Source organism: Hemitrygon akajei, chromosome 1 (assembly GCF_048418815.1).
Source record: "Hemitrygon akajei chromosome 1, sHemAka1.3, whole genome shotgun sequence".
NCBI lineage: Eukaryota > Metazoa > Chordata > Chondrichthyes > Myliobatiformes > Dasyatidae > Hemitrygon > Hemitrygon akajei.
In genome coordinates this window covers 222,425,029-222,450,072 of record NC_133124.1, presented here as the reverse complement: position 1 = coordinate 222,450,072, position 25,044 = coordinate 222,425,029, and the positions used below count along the sequence as shown (strand labels likewise).

At 43.7% G+C, this 25,044-nt stretch overlaps 1 protein-coding gene across 1 annotated transcript in view; it reads right to left on the bottom strand.

Moving 5' to 3' along the window:
* Positions 1–25,044, bottom strand: part of gfra2b (GDNF family receptor alpha 2b) — a 383,259-nt gene that overhangs the window by 172,259 nt on the left and 185,956 nt on the right. Inside the window, exon 4 of the mRNA XM_073062021.1 lies at positions 5,521–5,866. Coding sequence (XP_072918122.1) covers positions 5,521–5,866 — 346 coding nt within the window. The remainder of the gene's footprint in view (positions 1–5,520; positions 5,867–25,044) is intronic.

Sequence of the window (25,044 nt, the reverse complement as noted above, 5' to 3'; positions counted from 1 at the left end):
CTAGATATGCCACTATTTCATCTTTAATAATGGACTCTAGCATCTTCCCCACTACTGATGTTAGGCTGACAGGACGATAGTTCTCTGTTTTCTCCCTCCCTCCTTTCTTAAAAAGTGGGATAACATTAGCCATTCTCCAATCCTCAGGAACTGATCCTGAATGTAAGGAACATTGGAAAATGATTACCAATGCATCCGCAATTTCCAGGGCCACCCCCTTTAGTACCCTAGGATGCACACCATCTGGACTTGGGGATTTGTTAGCCTTCAGTCCCATCAGTCTACTCATCACCGTTTCCTTCCTAATGCCAATCTGTTGCATTTCCTCTGTTACCCTATGTCCTTGGCCCATCCATACATCTGGGAGATTGCTTGTGTCTTCCCTAGTGAAGACAGATCTAAAGTACTTATTAAATTCTTCTGCCATTTCTCTGTTTCCCATAACAATTTCACCCAATTCATTCTTCAAGGGCCCAACATTGTTCTTAATTATCTTCTTTCTCTTCACATACCTAAAAAAGCTTTTGCTATCCTCCTTTATATTCCTGGCTAGCTTGCGTTCGTACCTCATTTTTTTCTCCCCGTATTGCCTTTTTAGTTAAGTTCTGTTGTTCCTTAAAAATTTCCCAATCATCTGTCCTCCCACTCACCTTAGCTCTGTCATACTTCCTTTTTTTTTAATGCTATGCAATCTCTGACTTCCTTTGTCAACCACTGTGGCCCCTTTCCCCCCTTTGAATCCTTCCTTCTCCGGGGGATGAACTGATTTTGCACCTTGTGCGTTATTCCCAAGAATACCTGCCATTGCTGTTCCACTGTCTTTTCTGCTAGGATATCCGTCCATTTAACTTTGGCCAGCTGCTCCCTCATGGCTCCATAGTCTCCTTTGTTCAACTGCAACACTGACACCTCCAATCTGCCCTTATCCTTCTCAAATTGCAGATAAAAACTTACCATATTATGGTCACTACCTCCTAATGGCTCTTTTACTTCAAGATCGCTTATCAAATCCTGTTTATTACACAACACTAAATCCAGAATAGCCTTGTCCCTGGTCGGCTCTCGTACAAGCTGTTCCAATAATGCATCCTTTAGGCACTCTACAAACTCCCTATCCTGGGGTCCAGCACCAACCTGATTCTCCCAGTTCACCTGCATGTTGAAATCCCCCATAACTACTGTGACATTACCTTTTTGAAGGTCCTTGCTCAGACCTAGTTCTCTTTTAGTTTGTAGGGATGGTATTAGAACATAGAACATAGAATAGTACAGCACTTTATAGGTCCTTCGGCCCACAATGTTGTGCCGACCCTCAAACCTTGCCATATAACCCCCTGCCTTAAATTGCTCCATATACCTGTCTAGTAGTCTCTTAAACTTCACTAGTGTATCTGCCTCCACCACTGACTCAAGCAGTGCATTCTACGCACCAACCACTCTCTGAGTGAAAAACCTTCCTCTAATATCCCCCTTGAACTTCCTTCCACTTACCTTAAAGCCATGTCCTCTTGTTCTGAGCAGTGGTGCCCTGGGGAAGAGGCGCTGGCTGTCCACTCTGTCTATTCTCTTAATATCTTGTACACCTCTATCATGTCTCCTCTCATCCTCCTTCTCTCCAAAGAGTAAAGCCCTAGTTCCCTTAATCTCTGATCATAATCCATACTCTCTAAACCAGGTAGCATCCTGGTAAAACTCCTCTGTACACTTTCCAATGCTTCCACATCCTTCCTATACTGAGGCGACCAGAACTGGACACAGTACTCTAAGTGTGGCCTAACTAGAGTTTTATAGAGCTGCATCATTACATCGCGTCTCTTAAACTCTATCCCTCGACTTATGAAAGCTAACACCCCATAAGCTTTCTAAACGACCCTATCTACCTGTGAGGCAACTTTCAGGGATCTATGGACATGTACCCCCAGTTCCCTCTGCTCCTCCACACTACCAAGTATCCTGCCATTTACTTTATACTCTGCCTTGGAGTTTGTCCTTCCAAAGTGTACCACCTCACACTTCTCCGGGTTGAACTCCATCTGCCACTTCTCAGCCCACTTCTGTCTCTCTGCAATCTTTGACAATCCTCTACACTATCTACAACACCACGAATCTTTGTGTCATCTGCAAACTTGCTAACCCACCCTTCTACCCCCACATCCAGGTCGTTAATAAAAATCACAAAAAGTAGAGGTCCCAGAACAGATCCTTGTGGGACACCACTAGTCACAACCCTCCAATCTGAATGTACTCCCTCCACCACGACCCTTTTGCAGGCAAGCCAATTCTGAATCCACCTGGCTAAACTTCCCTGGATCCCATGCCTTCTGACTTTCTCAATAAGCCTACCATGTGGAACCTTGTCAAATGCCTTACTAAAATCCATGTAGATCACATCCACTGCACTACCTTTATCTATATGCCTGGTCACCTCCTCAAAGAACTCTATCAGGCCTGTTAGGCACGATCTACCCTTCACAAAGCCATGCTGACTGTTCCTGATCAGACCATGATTCTCTAAATGCCTATAGATCCTATCTCTAAGAATCTTTTCCAACAGCTTTCCCACCACAGACGTAAGGATCACTGGTCTATAATTACCTGGACTATCCGTACTACCTTTTTTGAACAAGGGGACAACATTCGCCTCCCTCCAATCCTCTGGTACCATTCCCGTGGACAACAAGGACATAAAAATCCTAGCCAAAGGTTCAGCAATCTCTTCCCTTGCCTCATGGAGCAGCCTGAGGAATATTCCATCAGGCCCCGGGGACTTATCCATCCTAATGTATTTTAACAACTCCAACACCTCCTCTCCCTTAATATCAACATGCTCCAGAACATCAACCTCACTCATATTGTCCTCACCATCATCAAGTTCCCTCTCAGTGGTGAATACCGAAGAGATGTATTCATTGAGGACCTCGCTCACTTCCACAGCCTCCAGGCACATCTTCCCACTTTTATCTCTAATCGGTCCTACCTTCACTCTTGTCATCCTTTTGTTCTTCACATAATTGAAGAATGCCTTGGGGTTTTCCTTTACCCTACTCGCCAAGGCCTTCTCATGCCCCCTTCTTGCTCTTCTCAGCCCCTTCTTAAGCTCCTTTCTTGCTACCCTATATTCCTTAATAGACCCATCTGATCCTTGCTTCCTAAACCTCATGTATGCTGTCTTCTTCCACTTGACTAGATTTTCCACTTCACTTGTCACCCATGGTTCCTTCACCCAACCATTCTTTATCTTCCTCACCAGGACAAATTTATCCCTAACATCCTGCAAGAGATCCTTAAACATCGACCTCATGTCCATAGTATATTTCCCTGCAAAAACATCATCTCAATTCACACCCACAAATTCTAGCCTTATAGCCTCATAATTTGCCCTTCCCCAATTAAAAATGTTCCTGTCCTCTCTGATTCTATCCTTTTCCATGATAATGCTAAAGGTCAGGGAGTGGTGATCACTGTCCCCCAGATGCTCACCCACTGACAGATCTGTGACCTGACCCAGTTCGTTACCTAATACTAGATCTAGTATGGCATTCCCCCTAGTCGGTCTGTCAACATACTGTGACAGGAATCCATCCTGGATACACTTAACAAACTCTGCCCCATCTAAATCCTTGGAACTAATCAAGTGCCAATCAATATTAGGGAAGTTAAAGTCACCCATGATAACAAACCTGTTATTTTTACACCTTTCCAAAATCTGCCTCACAATCTGCTCCTCGGTATCTCTGCTGCTACCAGGGGGCCTATAGAATATCCCCAATAGAGTAACTGCTCCCTTCCTGTTCCTGACTTCCACCCATACTGACTCAAAAGAGGATCCTGCTACATTACCCACCCTTTCTGCAGCTGTAATAGTATCCCTGACCAGTAATGCCACCCCTCTTCCCCTTTTCCTCCCTCTCTATCCCTTTTAAAGCACTGAAATCCAGGAATATTGAAAATCAGTTCCTGCCCTGGTGCCAGCCAAGTCTCCGTAATGGCCACTAAATCATAATTCCATGTATCTATCCAAGCTCTCAGTTCATCACCTTTGTTCCTGATACTTCTTGCATTGAAATACACACACTTTAGCCCTTCTACCTTACTACCTTTATACCCTTTATTCTGCTGCTCTTTCCTCAAAGCTTCTCTATATGTTAGATCTGGCTTTACTCCATGCACTTCTTTCACTGCTCTATCGCTCCAGGTCCCATTCCCTTGCAAATTAGTTTAAACCCTCCCAAACCATGCTAGCAAACCTACCAGCAAAGATATTGCTCCCCCTCGAGTTCAGGTGCAACCCATCCAATCTGTACAGGTCCCACCTTCCCCAGAAGAGATCTCAATGGTCCAAAAATCTAAAACCCTGCCCCCTGCATCAACTCCTCAGCCACGCATTCAACTGCCATCTCCTCCAATTCTTACCATCACTATCACGTAGTACTGGCAGCAATCCTGAGAATGCCACCCTTGAGGTCCTGTTCTTCAGCCTTCTGCCTAGTTCCCGAAACTCACACTTTAGGACCTCATCCTTCTTCCTGCCTATGTCATTGGTCCCACCATGTATCACGACTTCTGGTTGCTTTCCCTCTCGTACCAGGATGTCATGCACCCGGTCAGAGATATCCCAGACCCTGGCACCTGGGAGGCAACAAACCATGTGGGTTTCCTTCTCACGTCCACAAAATCTCCTGTCTGCTCCCCTGGCTATAGAGTCTCCAATGATGACAGCTCTCTTCTTCTCCGTCCCATCCTTCTGTACCACAGTTGCTGGCAGTTTAGAGAGTTAGGGGAGGGGACAGAGGTGAGGGGGAATTAGAGTTCAGTAAGTGAAGAGTCAGGGGCAGAAGACAGATTCCAGATCTAAGTACACCATGGTAGAAGGCCAGAGTTTCTCATGGACAGATATCAGGTCAGCAGGTGCTGAGATGAAGACCAGCGATCCCTGTGACTAATGAGCAAGTTTGGCACACCTCATGGATGAGGACAGATGCCCCCTCTAGGTCGGTGAATCCTGGGATCAGAGATCCGTGCCGGTCAGAGTTCAAATCAATGAGTTTGGAATCAGGAGGCCTAATGTCTAGAAGCCTGAGTGTCCAATCCGGAGACTACAGGTGGCCTGTCCTGGAGTTGGAAGCCTGTCGCTGCAAGTGGAAAAGGGTCTTGCTTTTCTGTTTTTGCTTGTGTCCTACTAAACACTGGACATGCTGTGTTGGCTCTGGAATGTGTGGTCATACTTGTGGGCTGGTCTCCAGCACATCCTGGTATTGTGCCGATTGCTAATACAAATGACACATTTCACTGTATGTTTTGATAAAGAAGTGGATCTGGATCTGCATCTGCCAGGTGCCAGACAGTGCCCCATGACATTTCCCTTACCTGCACACAGAGATAGTCTTACCGATCAGTGCCCCATGACGTTTCCCTTACCTGCACACAGGGATAGTCTTACCGATCAGTGCCCCATGACATTTCCCTTACCTGCACACAGGGATAGTCTTACCGATCAGTGCCCCATGACGTTTCCCTTACCTGCACACATGGTCTGTTTTGCAGGTCTGATGGAGTGCCAGGCAGTTGGGCTTCTCTTTGCTCTCATACGAGCAGGCGGGCACGATGGTCTGCCGGCGTCTCTCTGCGCACGCTGGGTCATTGCAGGGGCAGAAGAGAAGCCGGTAGCTGTATTCTGCAGGCACTCGGTCGAAGAACTGCCTCAGGGCCTTGTGGCACCTCCGACGGCTGCAGAAATCTGTGGGCGAACTTCGCTTGACACAGGTGGAGATGTAGATGGAGCGGTACCTCTTGCAGGTGTCATTCAGGTTGCAGCCCTTGGCTGCATCCAAGCATGGGTTTCCTCGTGGCCCGGTGGGTTCCATTCCTGCACAAGAGGGAAAGGGGGCAAAAGGTCAGGATTTGGCAACTGGGAACAGAATCCAGGAAGCTCTGTGAAATCTGAGCCCAGCTTTGGACACAGTACTGCTAGGAATTACAAACACTTGTACGTGGAAACCAGGAAGCCTTAGAAAGACAGAGAGAAGCACAGACTTGGTTGTCATTAAGTCTGCTTCTAGGCGGAAGGCCAGGTTGTCACTGTTGTCACAGACTAGATGGGTTGAAGGCCACTTTGTCCTTCAGACTGAGGCAATTTAGCCCCCCTGAGGCAATTTGTGCCTGCAGAAGCAACAGAGATATCCAGTGCTTTCTCCAGCTGTCCTCAAGGTTACAGCAATGATACAGTACTGCACTGTGCACCCTGGTTGGGAGGAACTTCGTCTGATTTAGCAGTGTACATCTGTACGGTAGAATGACAATAAACTTGAACTGTTTTTGTGCTTAGTGCTCTATGACTCTATGATGGTACACGTTGGCACTTACCTGTTTGAATCTTTACCACTGCACTGAGCTGCAGACAGTTGGACACTCTGCTCTCTGGCAAAGCTTCTGCTACTTATCAGCCTCCACTTCCACCTTCCCCATGAGCACCCCCTGCTACTCTCCCTGCACAATGGCTTTATCCAGATGCCCCTTTCATTGATCTTTGCTGCTGAAGCACTCTTTGTGAAAGCAAGTTCTACGTTCTCACTATTCTTTAAGTTTTTCCTGATTTCTTGCTCTTCACCTGATATCAATGGTTATTAGTTTGGGTGAGAGCAAACTCTCTTTTCACACACAAGATGCTGAAGGAACTCAGCAGGTCAAGCAGTCTCCATAGAAAGGAATAAATTGTCCACGTTTCAGGTGCTGATGTAGAGTCATGGCATGAATCGTCGACTGTTTATTCCTCTTCATAGATGCTGTCTGATGTGCTGAGTTCCAGCATTTTTGAGTGTTGCTCTGGATTTCCAACATCTGCAGAATCTCTTGTGTTTATTCTCTCCTTCCACTCTGAAGCTTTTCAAATGCCAACTTGTTGTGGCTTGGAGGCTTGCGTGCGTTAGTGACCCAGAGAGCTATGTTGGCTGGAGTCAAGGCTCTTGGTAGGGTCATGCATGCCAAAGAAGTCAAAGTGTAAAGGCCAGACTAAGTAGTCCACCGGTCCTCCAGGTTCAGGGGTTCAGCTAAGGGCTATCAACCCTGACTCATCAAACAAAATTATAAAGGAAACAGCAATGAAGAATTCTTCTACATCTGAGTGTGACAGTATTGCTGAGTCTCCACCCGGGACTAGCATGAAAGTGAAAGTGAAAGGAAGCTGAGATGATGAAGAAAGCCCCGAACACTGCCAGAGGAGGAGGACCTTCACTGTTGCCCTAAATGCCAGTGATGTGATGGGCAATAATTAAGTAAAGCTCTTTACGTCAACAAAAGTGTTGAACTTAGGGTGTCCAACACTAAATATAACAATACATATATGCATAATGCAGATCATGTTCTCGAAGCTAACTGCTTAGTCACCTATCCCAAATGTACCTCATGTCATTTCCAATATAAAAGCAAATATATAATGTCGAGATGTTATAAGGCATTCTGCAGACCACACTTGGAGTATTGTCAGCAGTTTGGGGCCCAATGCCTAAGAAAGGATGTGCTGGCATTAGAAACATAGAAACATAGAAAATAGGTGCAGGAGTAGGCCATTCAGCCCTTCAAGCCTGCACCGCCATTCAGTATGATCATGGCTGATCATCCAACTCAGAACCCTGTACCTGCCTTCTCTCCATACCCCCCAATCCCTTTAGCCACAAGGGCCATATCTAACTTCCTCTTAAATATAGCCAATGAACCGGCCTCAACTGTTTCCTGTGGCAGAGAATTCCACAGAATTGGAATTGGAAATGGACGAAGGGAAAATTACAAGAATGATCACGGGAATGGAAGTGTTAACATTAACATTCGGGGAACATTTGATGGCGCTGGGCCTGAACTCAGAGTTCAGAAGAATTCAGGGGGATCTCATTGAAGCCAATATTGAAAAGCCTTGATGGAGTAGATGTGGAGAGGGCTCCTATAGGAGGGGAGTTTAGGATCAGAGGACACAGCTTCAGTATAGGACAGAGATGAGGAGGAAGTTCTTTATCCAGAGGGTGATGAATCTGGGGAATTCATTAACACAGATGTTTGTGGAGGCCAAATCACTGAGTATATTTAAAGGGTAGGTTGATGGGTTCTTATTTAGTCAGGGCATCAAAGGTTATGGGGAGAAGGCAGGAGAATGGAGTTGAGAGGAAAATAATATGGAATGGTAGAGCCAAGTTGATGTGCTGAAGAGTCTAATCCCGCTACCATGTCTTGTGGTCTTGGGTGTACTTGCCTTAGGTACACATGTTGGCACATCCGGAAACTGTACCAGAGGAGAGTGCAGTACTTGGTCCAAGGCTCTCCTCGCATAGAGTCACAAAGTTACACAGCAAGGAAACAGGCCTTTCTGCCCAACTAGTCCATGCTGACCAAAATGCCCCATCTAAGCCATCCAACCATATTATCAGCCTTGAGCAGGAGTCAAACTTAATCCCATTTCAAAAGCGACAGTTCAACAGACCAGAAATCTGAGGTAAAATTACAGAACTTCAGAAGTCTCGAGGGGTTAAACAATGGCTGCAGAGGGAAAGTTAACATTTCTGGTTGATGACTTTAAATTACTTTTGCCACTCACTTGTTCCACCAGCCCTTCAAGCTGGCAAATCAACATAATTCTGTCCTTGTTTAATACACTCCCTTCACAGACCAGCCTCAGTCTGTGACACCTAATGTAGACTTGGAAGAAATACTCCTGTGTAGAATAATTCCAATCAAATTTCTTTTCATTTCCAAATAATTTCTGTATGCACTAATGGCTACAAAATGCACAAAAATCACAGTCCAGGTCAGCATTGAATCTGAGGGTAAAATGCGAAAATAAAATTTGTAAGGGTAGGGAGAAGGGAGTGGACTGGGGAGAAGCCTGCACTCTTCAACTGATCATTAAACAACAAACAACTTGGATTTACGCTGCACGTTTAACGCAGAAAAAGACCCCCATGGTGCCCCATGTAATGTTATCCAATAAATATCGGTGTCATTACATGAACCTGAAGCCCTGAGAGCTGAAGGCATTGCTGTCAGCAGAGAGCTAATAACTTCAGGGTTAATCGTGAAGCCAAAAGAAGATAGTAGGGTGAAGGAAGCTACAACCTTAAGTCCTCGCAGAGTCAAGTATTACTTAATTTGTAAATGAAAGATCAAAGTGCTTCACCTTCACAATTCTTTTAGAAGATCTACCAACTGTTGTAGTTAATTTGCACAAATTGCAGTCATAGAGTCATAGAGCACTACAGTACAAAGGCCTTTGGCCCATCTAGTCCTTGCTGAACTGTTATTCTGCTTAGCTCAGTCACAGAGCACTACAGCACAGAAACAGGCCCTTTGGCCCACCTAGTCCTTGCTGAACTGTTATTCTGCCAGGCTCAGAGACATAGAGCACTACAGCTTGGAAACAGGCCCTTTGGCCCATCTAGTCCTTGCTGAACTGTTATTCTGCTAGCACCTGGACCATACATCTCAAACTCCTCCCATCCAAACTTTCTTAAATGTTGAAATCAAACCCACATCCACCACTTCCACTGGCAGCTTGTTCCACATTCTCACCACCCTCTGAGTGAAGAAGCTCCCCCTCAGATTCCCCTTAAATATTTCACCTTAACCCATGACTTCTAGTTCTATGAATGATGTTAACTGGAATCTTTTGACATGACCACTGAGTCTTAGAAACAATAGAAAGGGTGCAGAGGAGATTTACAAGGATGTTGCCTGGATTGGGGAGCATGCCTTATGAGAATAGGTTGAGTGAACTTGGCCTTTTCTCCTTGGAACAACGGAGGATAAGAGGTGACCTGATAGAGGTGTATAAGACGATGAGAGGCATTGATCGTGTGGATAGTCAGAGGCTTTTTCCCAGGGCTGAAATGGGTGCCACAAGAGGGCACAGGTTTAAGGTGCTGGGAGTAGGTACAGAGGAGGTGTCAGGGGTAAGTTTTTTACGCAGAGAGTGGTGAGTGCACGGAATGGGCTACCGGCAACAGTGGTGGAGGCGGATACGATAGGATCTTTTAAGAGACTTTTGGATAGGTACTTGAAGCTTAGAAAAATAGAGGGCTATGGGTAAGCCTAGTAATTTCTAAGGTAGGGACATGTTTGGCACAACTTTGTGGGCTGAAAGGCCTGTATTGTGTTGTAGGTTTTCTACGTTTCTATGTTTTTCTATGATCACAGAGAATTATAGCTCCATGCCATTATTTTTGCTGCATTCCAGATCCCCTCTCCACATCCCAATTAAAGGTGGCTGTGGCCAGATCAGTGCACAGAGGTTAATGCTCTCCTTACTTCAAGACCTCTTCCTTTGCCCACAGATGTTGCTTGGCCCACTGAGTACATTGTATTTGCATCCTCCAGTCCACTGAGTTCCTGCAGTACGTTGCATTTGCTCTAATTCCAGCATCTGCCATCTCCCAGGTCTCCTTAGAAATATTACATGTAGCGATCTAAACATCTCGTAATGTATGTCTCGTAACGTATTTGCCTTTACCACCATCCCAGGCAGTGTATTTCAGGCACCCACCACTCTGTTTAAAAAGACCTGTCCTTCATATCTCCTTTGAATTTACCTCCTCTCACCTTAAATGCACATCCTCTGGTACTAGACATTTCAACCCTGGAAAAAGATACTGTCTACTCTATCTCATAATCTTACAAACCTCTATCAGATCTCCCCTCAGCATTTGGCGCTCCAGAGAAAACAACCCAAGTTTGTCCAACTTCTTGTTATAGCACATGCTCTCTCAATCCAGGCAGCATCCTGGTAAACCTCTTCTGCACCTTCTCCAAAGCCTCAATATCCTTCCTATAATGGGGCGACCAGAACTGTATGCAGTACTCCAACTAGAATTTTATAAAGCACACCATAACTTCCTGACTTTGAACTCAATGCCTTGACAAATAAAGACAAGCATATTCATGACTTCCTTAGAAACCTGTGTAGCCACTTTAAGGGAGCTGTGGTCTTGGAACCCAAGATGCCCCTGCTCATCAACACTGTTAAGGGTCTAACTAGAATTTACTTTATATTTACACGAGTGAATCTGCAGATGCTGGAAATAAATAAAAACATTAAATGCTGGCAGAACTCAGCAGGCCAGACAGCATCTATGGGGGGAGGTAGTGACGACGTCTGAAACGTCGTCTCTACCTCCGACCATAGATGCTGTCTGGCCTGCTGAGTTCTGCCAGCATTTTGTGTTTTTACTTTATATTTAACATACCAAGGTGCAACACTTCACATTTGGCTCGGTTAAACTCCATCTGCCATATCCACAACTAAGCTATATCTCACTGTATTCTTTACCAGTCTTCTATGCTATCCACAATGCCACCAATCTTTGTATGGTCTACAAACTTACCAACACACCCATCTATATTATCATCCAGGTCATTTATATACATCACAAATAGCAGTGTTCCCAGCACAAATCCCTAATCACAGATCTCCTGCCAGAATAAGTCCCTTCGAACTTCGAACTTCGACTACCATCCTCTGTCTTGTCCCTCATCCCTATTGATACGTTTTGTGCACAGCTGACCCAAACACTTCTCTCTGTAATACCTAATATCTGTTGTCTACATATTGGGAAGGGAACGACTTATTCTCTACCTGTTTCTTTCCTGTCAACCAGCCTTTGTCCATGCTAGTATAATTCCTGCAATTTTGTGTATTTTACCACACTAAACTTTTTATCAGACCCCTTTTGAAAATACAAGCACACCACATCCACTGGTCTTCCCTGATCTATTCCGTCAGTTTCTTCAAAAAATCCAAAGCTTTTCCTATCTTAAATTATATTGCACATCGTCAGTCTTTGTGTATAGTTTTTCATTGATTCCATTGTATTTCTTTGTTCTGCTGTGAATGCCTGCAAGAAAATGAATTTCAGGGTAGTGTATGGTGACAAATATATACTTTGATTATAAATTTAATTTGAACTTTGAAATCTAAGTTGACATTGTCCAAACCTGCAACCTAGTCCATCACAGGCAAAATTCTCCCCACTATTGAACACTTTTACAGGGAGAGCTGACACAAGAAAGCAGCGTCCCATCATCAAGGCCATGCACTTTTCTCACTGCTGCCATCAGAGCGTTAAATATCAGACCACCATGCAGGAATAGTTTTTAAACCTCCAACCATCAGAGTCCTGACTCAGCCTGGATAACTTCACTCACCTCAACACTGAACTGATTCTACAACCTATGGACTCACTTTCAAGGACCCTACAGTTCATGTTCTAGCATTATTTATTTACTTACTTATTTTTTATTATTATTATTATTTTGGTATTTGCACAGTTTGCCATCTTTTGCATACTGCTTGTTTGTCAGTCTTTCTTTGTGGTTGTAATACAGTTTTACATTAGGTGTATCTGATTCCTTTGTTCTGTGAATGCCTGATAGAAAATGAATCTCAAGATAGCATATGGCAGAAAGTTAATAGGGATGAGGATGGTGAAGTTGGTATATAAGTTGATGCATTGTGCATTGAGACTGTGAGGAAGGACAGGCAGATGATACGGCAAAATTTCAGTCAGTGGAATGAGTTAAAGTTTAATATAGGGTCAAAATCAAAAAGGGCGATGAATGCAGGACTGAAGATATAGGGTTTGAATGCACATTGTATACAGAATAAGGAAGATGATCTTGTAGCACAGTTATAGAGATTGGCAGATCTGACATTGTTGGCATCATGTGACCCTCATTAAAATTAGGACCTGTCACATTTAAATACTCTTTACATTTTAACCTTTAACATAGATATAATTGGTCTAGATTCAAGCTTCATTTGCCTCTAAGCTGCGTTACCAACTCCCTTATAAAGGTACCAGAAACAATTTAGCTACTAATAAACACTAAATCCCACTTTTCCCTCATGTAGCTGAGAAAAAGACTGGCCAGACTTCAGTCTGATGCAATGCTCATTCATATCACCACATTTACATTGCCACAGCTAATGGGTGTTCACTTGCTTTTGTGCAATAAATGCATCAGTACCTGGATTCAAAATGCAAAGAACTGTGCAAATAATATCGCAACTGGCCACGTCGTTCAAGAGCAAATTTCCAGACTGTGGGAAGAGATGATGAGACATTTAGGCAGAAAATTGTAAAGTAAAATTTAATACTGAACAGTAATAGAGTGGCCCAGGTACAGTTTGTTGGACTAATCCGACCAATTAAATATGACATATTTTGACTCTACACCTTGATCAACATAGACTGGAGAATATTAACCTCTCTGATCAAGGGGACTTTCCACATCCATTGTTTAATATACTTGTTTATTGAAATACAGCATGGCCATTCAAGCCATTCACCCAGCACTCCCCCAATTTAACCCTAGCCTAATCACAGGACAATTTAGAATGACCAACTAACCCGCCAACCATTACGTCTTTGGACTGTGGGAGGAAACTGTACACCCAAAAGAAACACAGAGCCACAGGGGGAGATCTCACTACCTCCTTACAGGCACCAGCAGGAATTGAACCCAGGTCACCGGTACTGTAAAGCATTGTGCTAACTACTATGCTACCCTGCCACCCCAACTGATTATTCACTGATCCTGGTTAAGACTTACAATGCCGGCTCCTAACAATGATGAGTCCTCTGCGAACAATATCCTGGAATTACCAATGACCAGGAACTCATTAGACCAATGGACTGAGGTGACAAGAACAGGTCAGAGATTTAGAAGCATAACTCATCTTTTGACACCCTGAAGTCTTTCCGCCAATTACAAAAGAGATGAGGATTTTGATGATATGTTCTGCACTTGATTGGAGGACTAGAGCAAGGAGTTTGACAATATCAAAGACAAATCCCTTTCACCTTCCTAAATGTGTGTTTGCTCACCAGTATTGGACCTTGGCACCTACAAAGTGCATGGCAGTTACTCACCCTGGCCTCTCTGATCACACTTGCTAAACCCACAAACTCTGTTCAACACTTCCCAAACACATACACTATTACTAAGGATAGGATAGTAGGCAGTTTGGAATGCCAACTCCTGCAGATTCCCCTTCAGATCATATTTCACCCTGATGTGGAGTGACATCCTCTTCTCTGTAATCACTGAGTCTTAGTCCTGAAGCCCTCCTCCCAACAACACGACAGCACCACAGCAACGTGGTGGTTCATGAGCATTGCTCACAAAGGCACAAAGGATTGCCATTAATGCTGGCCTTGCTAATTCCCTGTAGATCCCTTAAATTCATAACTAAAACCAGCCAATAGGGTGGCATGGTAGCCTAGCGATCAGTGTAATGCTTTATAATACCAACTCGAACATCGGGGTTCAATTCCCACCGCATTCTCTAAGGAACACACACAAAATGTTGGAGGAACTCAGCAGGCCAGGTAGCATCTATGGAAAAAAGTACAGTGGACATTTTGGGCCAAAACCCTTCAGCAGGACTGGAGATAAAAAGTTGAGAAGTAGGTTTAAAAGGTGGGGGGAGGGGAGCGAGAACCACAAGGAGATAGGTGAAATCTGAAGGGAGAGGGATGAAGTAATGAGCTGGGAAATTGATTTGTGAAAGAGATACAGGGCTGGAGAAGGTGGAATCTAAAAAAAGAGGACAGAAAGTCATGGAAGAAAGGAAAGGAGAGATAAGCACCAGAGGGAGGTGATGTGCAGGCAAAGAGATAAGGTTAGAGAAGAAAAAAGGGATGGAGAATGGTGAAGGAGGTGAGGGGGGCTATGACCAGAAGTTCTATAAATCGATGTTCAAGCCATCAGGTTAGAGGCTACCCAGAAGGAATGTAAGATTGTTGTTCCTCCAACTTGAGTGTGGCCTCATCACAACGGTAGAGGAAGCCATGGATTGACATATTGTAATGGGAATGGGAAGTGGAATTAAAATGGGTGGCTACTGGGAGATCCCACTTTTTCTGGCAGACAGAGCGTAGATGATCAGCGAAGTGCTCTCCCAACATATGTTGGGTCTCATTGATGTACAAGTCACACCGGGAGCACTGGACATAGTATATGACCCGAACAGACTCACAGGTGAAGCATTGCCTCAACTGGAAGGACTGTTTGGGGCCTGAATGTGGTGAGGGAGGAGGTGTAGAGGCAGGTGTAGCACTTGTTCTGCTTGTAAGGATAAGTGGCAGGATGGAGATCAGTGGAGAGAGACAAATAGACAAGGGAGTCGCATAGGGAGTGATCCCTGCGGAAAGCAGAAAGTGGGGGTGGGAGGGTAAGATGAGCTTGGTGGTGAGATCCCACTGGAGATGACGGACATTGCAGAGAATTATGTACTGGACACAGAGGCTGTTGGCGTGGTAGATGAAGATGAGAGGAACCCCATTCCTGGTAGGTTAGCGGGAGGATGGGGTGAGAGCAGACATGCTTGAAATAGAAGAAACGCAGTTAAGGGCAGCACTGATGGTGGAGGAAGGGAAACCCTTTCTTTGAAGAAGGAGGACATCTCCTTCATTCTGGAATGAAAAGCCTCATTCTGAGAGCAGATGCAGTGGAAACGGAGGAATTGAGAAAAAGGGATAGAATTTTTACAAGTAACATGGTGGGAAGAGGTGTAGTCCATTGAGAGACTCCATGGGTTTATAATAAACATCAATGGATAAGCTGTCTCCAGAGATAAAGACAGAGAGATTGAGAAAGGTGAGGGAAGTGTCAGAAATGGACCAGTGAAATTGAAGGCAGGATGGAAATTGGAGACAAAGTGGATGAAGTCAATGAGTTCAGCATGGGTGCAGGAAGCAGCACCAATGCAGTTGTTGATGTAGCACAGGAAAAATGGGAGGCAGCCATCAGGGTAGGCTTGGGACATATCTGTTCCACATAGCCAACAAAAAGGCAGACATAGCTGGGATCCATGTGAGTGCCCATGGCTACACCTTTTGTTTGAAGGAAGTGGGAGGAGACAAAGGAGAAATTATTAAGAGTGAGGACAAGTTCCACAAGACGAAGGGAGTGATGGTGGAAGGGAGCTGGTTCAGTATGGTGTCCAGAAAGAAATGGAGAGCTTTGAAGTTTTCCTGGTGGGAGATGGAGGTGTATAGGGACTGACATCCATAGTAAAAATAAGATAATGGGGGCCGGGAACTTGAAATCATTGAAAATATCCAAAGCATGTGACGTGTCACGGATGTAGGTAGGAAGGGACTGAACTAGACAGGATGAAACAGAGTCAAGGCATATGGCCATCCATTTTAATTCCACTTCCCTTTCCAATTCTGATGTGTCAATCCATGGCCTCTTCTACCGTTGTGATGAGACCAGACTCAGGCTTAAGGAACAACACCTTATAGTTAGCCTCAAACCTGATGAAATGAACATCGATTTCTCGAACTTCCGGTAATGGCTTCCCCCACTTTAGCACTTCCCATCCCTCCCTTTCCTTTCTCAATTTATCTCCTTGCCTGCCCATCACTTCCCTCTGGTTGCTCCGGTCTTCTCCTATCATTTTGCATTTCCCCCTCCCCTCACCACTTTCAAATCTCTTAGTGTCTTTCCCTTCAGTTAGTCCTGATGAAGGGTCTCAGCCTGAAACATCGACAGTGCTTCTCCGTATAGATGCTGCCTGGCCTGCTGTGTTCCACCAGCATTTTGTGTGTGGTGTTTGACTTCCCTCTGGTGCTGCTCCCTCCCCTTCCCCCACCTTTTAACTCTACTCCTCATCTTCTTTTTCCTGCAGTCCTGCTGAAGAGTCTTGGCCCGAAATGTTGACAGTACTCTTTTGCATAGGTGCTGCCTAGCCTGCTGAGTTCCTCCAGCATTTTGTGTGTGCAGCTTAGATCTCCAGCATCTGCAGATTTTCTCCTGTTTGCAGTCTCTAAGGAATTTGTCTGTTCTTCTAGTGACCATGTGAGCTTCCTCTGGGTGCTCCGGTTTCCTCCCACATTCCAAAGACATGCAGGTTAAGGATTTTGAGCATGCTATTTGGAGCTGGAAGCATGGTGACACTTAAAGATTACCCCCTGTGCATCCTCAGACTGTGTTGATCATTGACACAAAACAATGCATTTCACTGTATGTTTTGATGTTTTGACAAGGAAAGCTAATCTTTAGCAACACACACAAACTGCTGGAGGAACTCAGCTGGTCAGGCAGCATCTATCGAAAAGAGTAAACAGTCAACATTTCAGGCCAAGACTTGAGGATTGAGAAGGAATGGGCAAGATACCAGATAAAAAGGTGGGGGAGGGGAAGGAGGCTAGCTGGAAGGTGAAGCAGGGTGGATGGGAAGGTCAAGGGCCAGAGAAGAAGAATCTGACAGGAGAGGAGAGTGGATAGTAGGAGAAAAAGGAGGAAGGGAGCGAGGGGAAAGTCATAGGTAGGTGAGAAGAAGTGAAAGGTCAGAGTGGAGAATAGAGGGAGGAGAAATTCGATATATTCATACCATCAGGTTGGAAGGTACCCAGATGCTATAGGAGTGTTGCTTCGATACCTTGAGGGTGATTTCACCTTGGCACAGGAATGTGAATTGGAATTAAAATGTTTGGCCACCGGTAAGTCCTGTTTGTGGCAGATGGTGCAGAGGTGCTTGACCTCTTTATTTAATCCTTAGCTAATCTAATCTTTTAGCAAATCTTTATTGTTCTTTGCTTCAGTGTTTCTTCATGTGCTTTTATTACTTTCACATTCCACGCGGCCAGCCAAGGTCACGGAGAAGACCATGGCTTCAAACCCCATTCCCTCAGATGAGCCCCAACAACAGTGTTGTGCTTCCATCCTTTATTTGAAATGCTAAAGGATTTATCATCCCCTCTCCGTGAGTGTAAATCATCCCAGTGAATGATTGGTGGATAGTTTGGGGAATAGTTATCACATTGCTGTTCAAGGACCAATTGTAATAGTGGCTATGTTAAAGACAACTTGCTTTGGCTTAGAGTAAATGTTTTATCAAAGTACACATATGTCACCATATTCCAAACCGGAGAATCATTTTCTTGTGGGCATTCACACTAAATACAAAGAAACATAATAGAATCAATTAAAATGCACGCAACAGGATGGGCAAACAACCAATGTGCAAAAGACAACAAACTGTGCAAATAGAAAAAAGAGGGAAAAAATAATAAAAATAAATAAATAAGCAATAAATATTGAGAGCATGAGTTGTAGAGTCCTTAGCAGTGACTCCATAGGTTGTGGAATCAGTTCAGTGTTGAGGTGAGGGAAGAAGATACCCCATCTGGTTCAAGAACCTGATATTCAAGGGGTAATAGCTGCTCCTGAACCTGGTGGTGTGGGACCTGATGCTCCTGTGCCTTCTTCCTGATGACAGCCATGAAAAGAGAGTCTGTCCTGAGTGATGGAGGCCCTTGATGATGGATGCTGCTTTACTGCGATGAACTATATTAAACCATATTGGGATGTGTTGAAATTGTGAAGACTGCTATTGAAGTAGAACATAGAACTGTACAGCACAGTATTGGCCCCTGGGCCCATAATATTGTGCCGACTGTTTAACCTACCCCAATATCAATCTAATCCTTCCCTCCCAATTAGCCCTGAATTTTTCCATCATATTTTCCATTTTCGATGTGTGTGTGATAAATAAATCTGAATCCAGTTTTTCTTTAGCCATGTACTAAAAGTCTGTTAAATGTCTCTGATGTATCTGCCTCTGCCACCAAGTTTCACACACCCCACCGCTCTCTGTGTCAAAAAACCTACCTCTGACATTCCCCTTATACTTTCTTCCAATCACCTTAAAATAATGCCCTCTTGTATTAGCCATTTCTGCCCGAGGAAAAAATCTCTGGCTGTCTACTTGATTAATACCTCTATCATTTTGTGCACCTCTACCAAATCACTTCTCATCCTCCTTCGCTCCAAAGAGAAAAGCCCTATCACTCAATATATCCTCATGAGACATGCTCCATAACCTAGGCAGCATCCTGGTTAGTCTCCTTTACACCCTCTGACATCCTTACTATAAATATGAATTTTACCCCTATTTGTATACTACCGTCAGTCAAAGATTCACAAAGTGAACACAGTCACATCTTGTACTCACAAGCAGATACATGCAAGTCTGTGCACACGTGCACTGCAGACACATAGAACCATAGAACACTACAGCACAGTACAGGCCCTTCAGCCCTCCATGTTGTGCCGACCCATATAATCCTTTAAAAAAAAGTACTAAACCCACACTACCCCAAAACCCTCCATTTGTTGGTGTATACCAACAAATGCACCTATGAACATGGTTACAAATGATTTTGCCTCTGTGGTCTGAAAACATGCTTGAATTTGTTAGTAAGCACTCTGTGTAAATGATAACCTGTTATAACTTGTGTGAGAGTGCAGAGTAAACCCTGGTCACGTTCTTCACCGAACAATTCCAGAAACAAAACATTCTCCTTACTGTCTTGCATCATCAGCTGTGAGAAAACATTGAAACCATCAATGTTTCAAAATGTTATTAACACAAATGACAATGTATTCAGAGCAAATCAACATACAGAGATGAAAGTAAGCTACATAGAGGATAGCGGTGGCAATGAGGGACAGAGGGAGGGATGAGTGGGGAGTGGAGGTGTCTGGGGAACAGGAACAAACAGCAACATTGGTTTAGATTATCTGCACTTCATCCACTCATCAGGCCCAATCTGCGCTGTACGCTATTGTTTACAGGGCAGGGAAAACATTATCAACCAACAGGGTGAAGTTCAAACCCCAGTACAGAACTCCATTGGTGGCAAACACAATGATCTTTTTTAAAGGATCAACTTCACTGCCGTATATGTATTAGGAATTTAATGTGTGTTCATCAGGGCCCAACATGCAACAAAAACAACATTCAGCAATTATAAAGAATAAAGAGTTATATAAAAATAAAATTAGTTAAAGGACAGATATGGTATAAAATGTGCATAACTACATACATACCAGCATTAATAAAGGTGGCAAATCATAAACACAAGAGATTCTGAAGGTGCTGGAAATTCAGAGCAACACGCATAAAATGCTGGAGGAACTCAGCAGGTCAGCCAGCATCTAGAGAGGGGTATAAACAGTCGATACTTTGGGCTGAGACCTGAAGAAAGGTTGTAGCCTAAAACGTTCACTGCTTATTTATTTCCATAAATACTACCTGACCTGCTGAATTCCTTCAGAATTTTGTGTGTTTTGCTTTATAAAAGTCTAGAGATAGTCTGACCAGGAAAGACCAACCTACCTTCTTCACAGCAACTAATTAAACAGAGAACCTAGAACATGGAACATGAACACAGAACAAAGAAGATGGAACAGTGAGCATAAAACATGGAACAAGAAAGATGGAAGAGCGAACGTGGAACATGAAGCAGTGAGCATAAAACATGGAACACTACAGCACTGTGCTGTCCCTTGTCCCACGATTTTGTGCCAACCGTTGAACCTCCTCCAAGATCAATCTAACAAATGCTAGAGATGATATAAAGTACAGTTTTGTCCAGCCAGACCTCTGCCATGTCCTCTACTCTTCCTGATATCTGATGTAGACTGGGAAATTCTGTGTGGTCACAGACTTATTTATATATTTATGCATATTTATTCCATGGCTGTACACTAAACCTTAACTTTGTATATAAACCTTTATTCTTTATAATTGTTGAAAGCTATTGTTTTTTGTTGAATGCCATGCCCTGACCAACTCACCACAGCAAATTCCTAATCCATGTAAATTTAGATGGTAAATAAAGTTGATCTTGGACTAGGTAGAGGTGACAGTTACCAGAATACATACACTCTCAAGCAATGAGACTGGTGAAGGGCCACTGACCTGAGCACTAACTCCCCTCCTCTTGGATGAGAGAGATCACTTTTATGTTTCCAGATCTTTTGGTTTTTGCTTCAAATATCCATAAGACCATCAGACATAGGCACAGCCCTTTTGGCCCACCATTCCATCATGGTAGATTTATTATCCCTCTCAATCCCATTCTCTCATCTTCTCTCTGTAACCTTTGACACCCTGACTAATCAAGAACCTATCAACCTTTATTTTAAATATACCAATGACTTGGCCTCCGTAACCATCTATGGCAATTAATTCCACAGATTCACCACCCTCTGGCTAAAGAAATTTCTCCTCCTTTCTGTTCTAAAGGGACAACTTCCTACTCTGAGCTGTGCCCTCTGGTGCTAGATTCACCCACTATACAAAACATCCTTTCCACATTCATTCTACCCAGCCTTTCAATTTCAATAGGCTTCAATGAAATCCCCTTCTCCTCCAATCTTCTGAACTCCAGCGAGTGCAGGCCCAGAGACATCAAACGTTCCAATGTCTTACTTCTTAACAATGGGCACATTTTTATTCAAGCAACTTTTTTATGTCAGTTCTCTCCTGACAGACCAGTCCATTGCTGGTAGAATGCTCTACAACACAGACCACATGTTCACTTTCCACCTTGCTGCTAAATATTATTGAACAAACATTAGCAATTGAAAGTTCTGCCCTCCAGGGATGTCTGCTGCACTCAGTAGAGGATCAAGTGTGGCCAAGCTTCGACACTCTTCCTGTTCCAGGACTGACAGATATTCTGAATTATGAAAGACTTGAACTCATCATTGTTTGATTCCACAAATATCAAAGAAGTCAACGGTTGTTAATGTTAGGAAATAATCTGCCAGATAGCATTTGAAGCAAAACTTTGAGAAACTCGAGGGAGGCCAGTCCTCGAGTTTCGTAACTACAAAATATAACCATGGAGAGAATGGGTGATCAGAATCCAAATCTAGTCAGCTATCACGGGCATATGTTATGAAATCTGTTGTCCTGCAGCAGCAGTACAGTGCAATACATCGTAATAAAAAGTATAAATTACAATAAAAAGTATATACAAAAAATAAATTAAATAAGTAATGCAAAAAGAGGGGGAAAGTAGTGAGGTTGTGTTCATTGTTTCATTATCCATTCAGAAATAGGATGGCAGAGGGGAAGAAGCTGTGTCTGAAATGCTGAGCGTGCGTTTTCAGTTTCCCGTATTTCTTCCTTGATGGTAGCATTGAGAAGAGGGCATATCCAGGGTGATGGAGATCCTTAACGATGGATGCCAACTTTTTGAGGCATTGCCTTTTGAAGGTGTTCTGGATGCTTGGGAGGCTAGTGCCCATGATGGAGCTGACTGAAATGACAACTTTCAAACTTTCAGCAGCTTTTCCAATCCTGTGCAGTGGCCTCTCCATACCAGACAGTGATGCAAAAAGTTAGAATGCTGTCCAATACACATCTGTAGAAATTTGTGAGCATCTTTAGTGACATACCAATTATCTGCAAACTCCTAATAAAACATTCCTTTACCCCTCTGCCTCCCCCAGTTTCACCTACCACCTACCACCTTGTACTTCCTCCTCTCCTTCCACCTTCTTACTCTGACTTCTCCTCTTTCTTTCCAGACCTGATGAGGGTTCTCAGCCCAAAACGTTGACTGTTTATTTTCTATAGATTCTGTCTCACTTGTTGAGTTCCTTCAGCACTTTTTGTGTGTTGCTTTGGATTTCAAGCATCTGCAGATTTTCTTGTGTTTGTAAGTTTCTAGTAAATTTATTTTTCTGTTAATACATAATTACTGCATGGAGAATAGGTCCATTTATTCTTCGTGTGAGATATGGAACTTTGAGAGACTTCCACTCTCACTGATAATTACACCTGCACACAGTTCGAGATTGACAGGTATGACATGTAGACACCTACGAGTCATGGCTGAAAGAAGATCAAAGTTTGGAGCTTATTATCCAAAGATACACCTTGTATCAGAAGGACAGGCAGGTAGGCAGAGGGGGTGGGTAGGCCCTGTTGAAAAATGAAATCAAATCCTTAGAAAGAGGTGACATCAGATCGAAAGATGTAGAATCCTTGTGGGTAGAGCTAAGAAACTGCAAGGATAAAAAGATCTTGATGAGAATTATATATGGGACTCCAAACAGTAGCCACAGTGGTAGGAATGTAAAAAGTGGGAGTTCAGTATGTAGGTAGATTGAGAAAATCAGGTTGGTGCTGGATCCCAAGAGAGGGAATTCGCAGAAAGGCCATAAGATGACCTCTTAAAACAGTTCGTGGTTGAGCCTACGAGGGGAATGGCAATTCTGGATTGGGTGTTATGTAATGACACAGACTTGATTTGGCAGCTTAAGGTAAAGGAACCCTTAAGAGCCAGTATTGAATTGAATTGACTTTATTTCTTACATCCTTCACATACATGAGGAGTAAAGATCTTTACGTTACGTCTCCATCTAAATATGCAATGTACAAACATAGTAATTTATAATAATTTATAATAAATAGAACAGTCAATGTAACATAGAAATACACTCAAATCACTGTGAGTTCATCAGTCTGATGGCCTGGTGGAAGAAACTGTCCCAGAGCCTGTTGGTCCTGGCTTTTATGCTGCAGTACCGTTTCCCAGATGGTAGCAGCTGGAATAGATTGTGGTTGGGGTGACTCGGGTCCCCAATGATCCTTCGAGCCCTTTTTACACACCTGTCTTTGTAAATGTCCTGAATCATGGGAAGTTTACAACTACAGATGTGCTGGGCTGTCCGCACCACTCTCTACAGAATCCTGCGACTAAGGGAGGTACAGTTCCCATACCAGGCAGTGATGCAGCCAGTCAGGATGCTCTCAATTGTGCCCTTGTAGAAAGTTTTTAGGATTTGGGGGCCCATGCCAAACTTCCCCAACTGTCTGAGGAGAAAGAAGCACCGTTGTGCCTTTTTCAACACACAGCTGGTGTGTACAGACCACGTGAGGTCCTCGGTGATGTGGATGCTGAGGAACTTAAAGCTGTTTATTCTCTCAACCCCAGATCCATTGATGTCAATAGGGGTTAGCCTGTCTTCATTCCACATGTAATCCAGCTCCTTTGTTTTTGCGACACTGAGGGAGGGCTTGTTTTCTTGACACCACTGTGTCACAGAGATGACTTCTTCCCTGTAGGCCACCTCGCGTTTGAGATTAGGCCAATCAATGTAGTGTTGTCCGTAAAAATAATTAGCAGATAAGAGCTGTGGGTGGCGACACAGTCATGGGTGTACAGGGAGTCAAGGAGGGGACTTAGTACACAGCCCTGAGGGACTCCTGTGTTGAGAGTCAAAGAGCTGGAGGTGAAGGAGCCCACTCTTACCACCTGACAGCAATCTAACAGGAAGTCCAGGGTCAAGGCCGAGGTCTCTGAGCTTCCTGTTAAGCCTGGATGGAATTATGGTAATCATAATATGATAGAATTCACCCTGTAGTTTGAGAAGAAGCTAAAGTCAGATATATATCAGTATTAGTGGAGTAAAGGGAAATTATAGCGGCATTAGAGAGGAGCTGCCAAAGTTGATTGGAAGGGGACACTAGCAGGGATGATGGCAGAACAGCAATGACAGGTGCATCTGGAGGAAATTTGGAAGGCACAGGAATGATACATCCCAAAGATGAAGGTCTAAAGGGAGAATGTGGCAATTGTGGTTGACATGGGAAGTTAAAGACAGCATAAAAGCAAAAGAGAGGGCATAAAATATAGCAAAAAGTAGTGGGAGGTGGGAGGATTGGGAAGCTTTTCAGAACCAACAGAAGACAACAAAAATGCCATAAAGCCATAAAGAGAGAAAAGATGAAATATGAAAGTAAGCTAACCAATGATATAAAACAGGATACAAACGTTTTTTTTCTCAATATATATAGAGAATGGATATTGGAGTGCTGGAAAATGATGCTGGAGAGATAGTAATGGGGGCAAAGAAATGGCAGATGAACTTATTAAGTATTTTGCATCAGTCTTCAGTGTGGAAGATGTAAGTAGAATGTCAGAAGTGCGAGAGTGTCAGGGGCCAGAAGAAACTGCAGTTGTTATAACCAAGGAGAAGGTTCTAGGGAAGCTGAAAAGTCAGAAGGCAGATAAATCAGCAGTACTGGATGGACTATACCCCAGAGTTCTGAAAGAGGTAGCCGAAGATATTGTGAAGGTATTAGTAATGATCTTTTAAAAATTAATTGATTCTGGCATCATTCCAGAGAACTGGTAAATTGCAAATGTCACTCCACTCTTTAAGAAGGGGAGGGACAAAGAAGAGAGGATATTA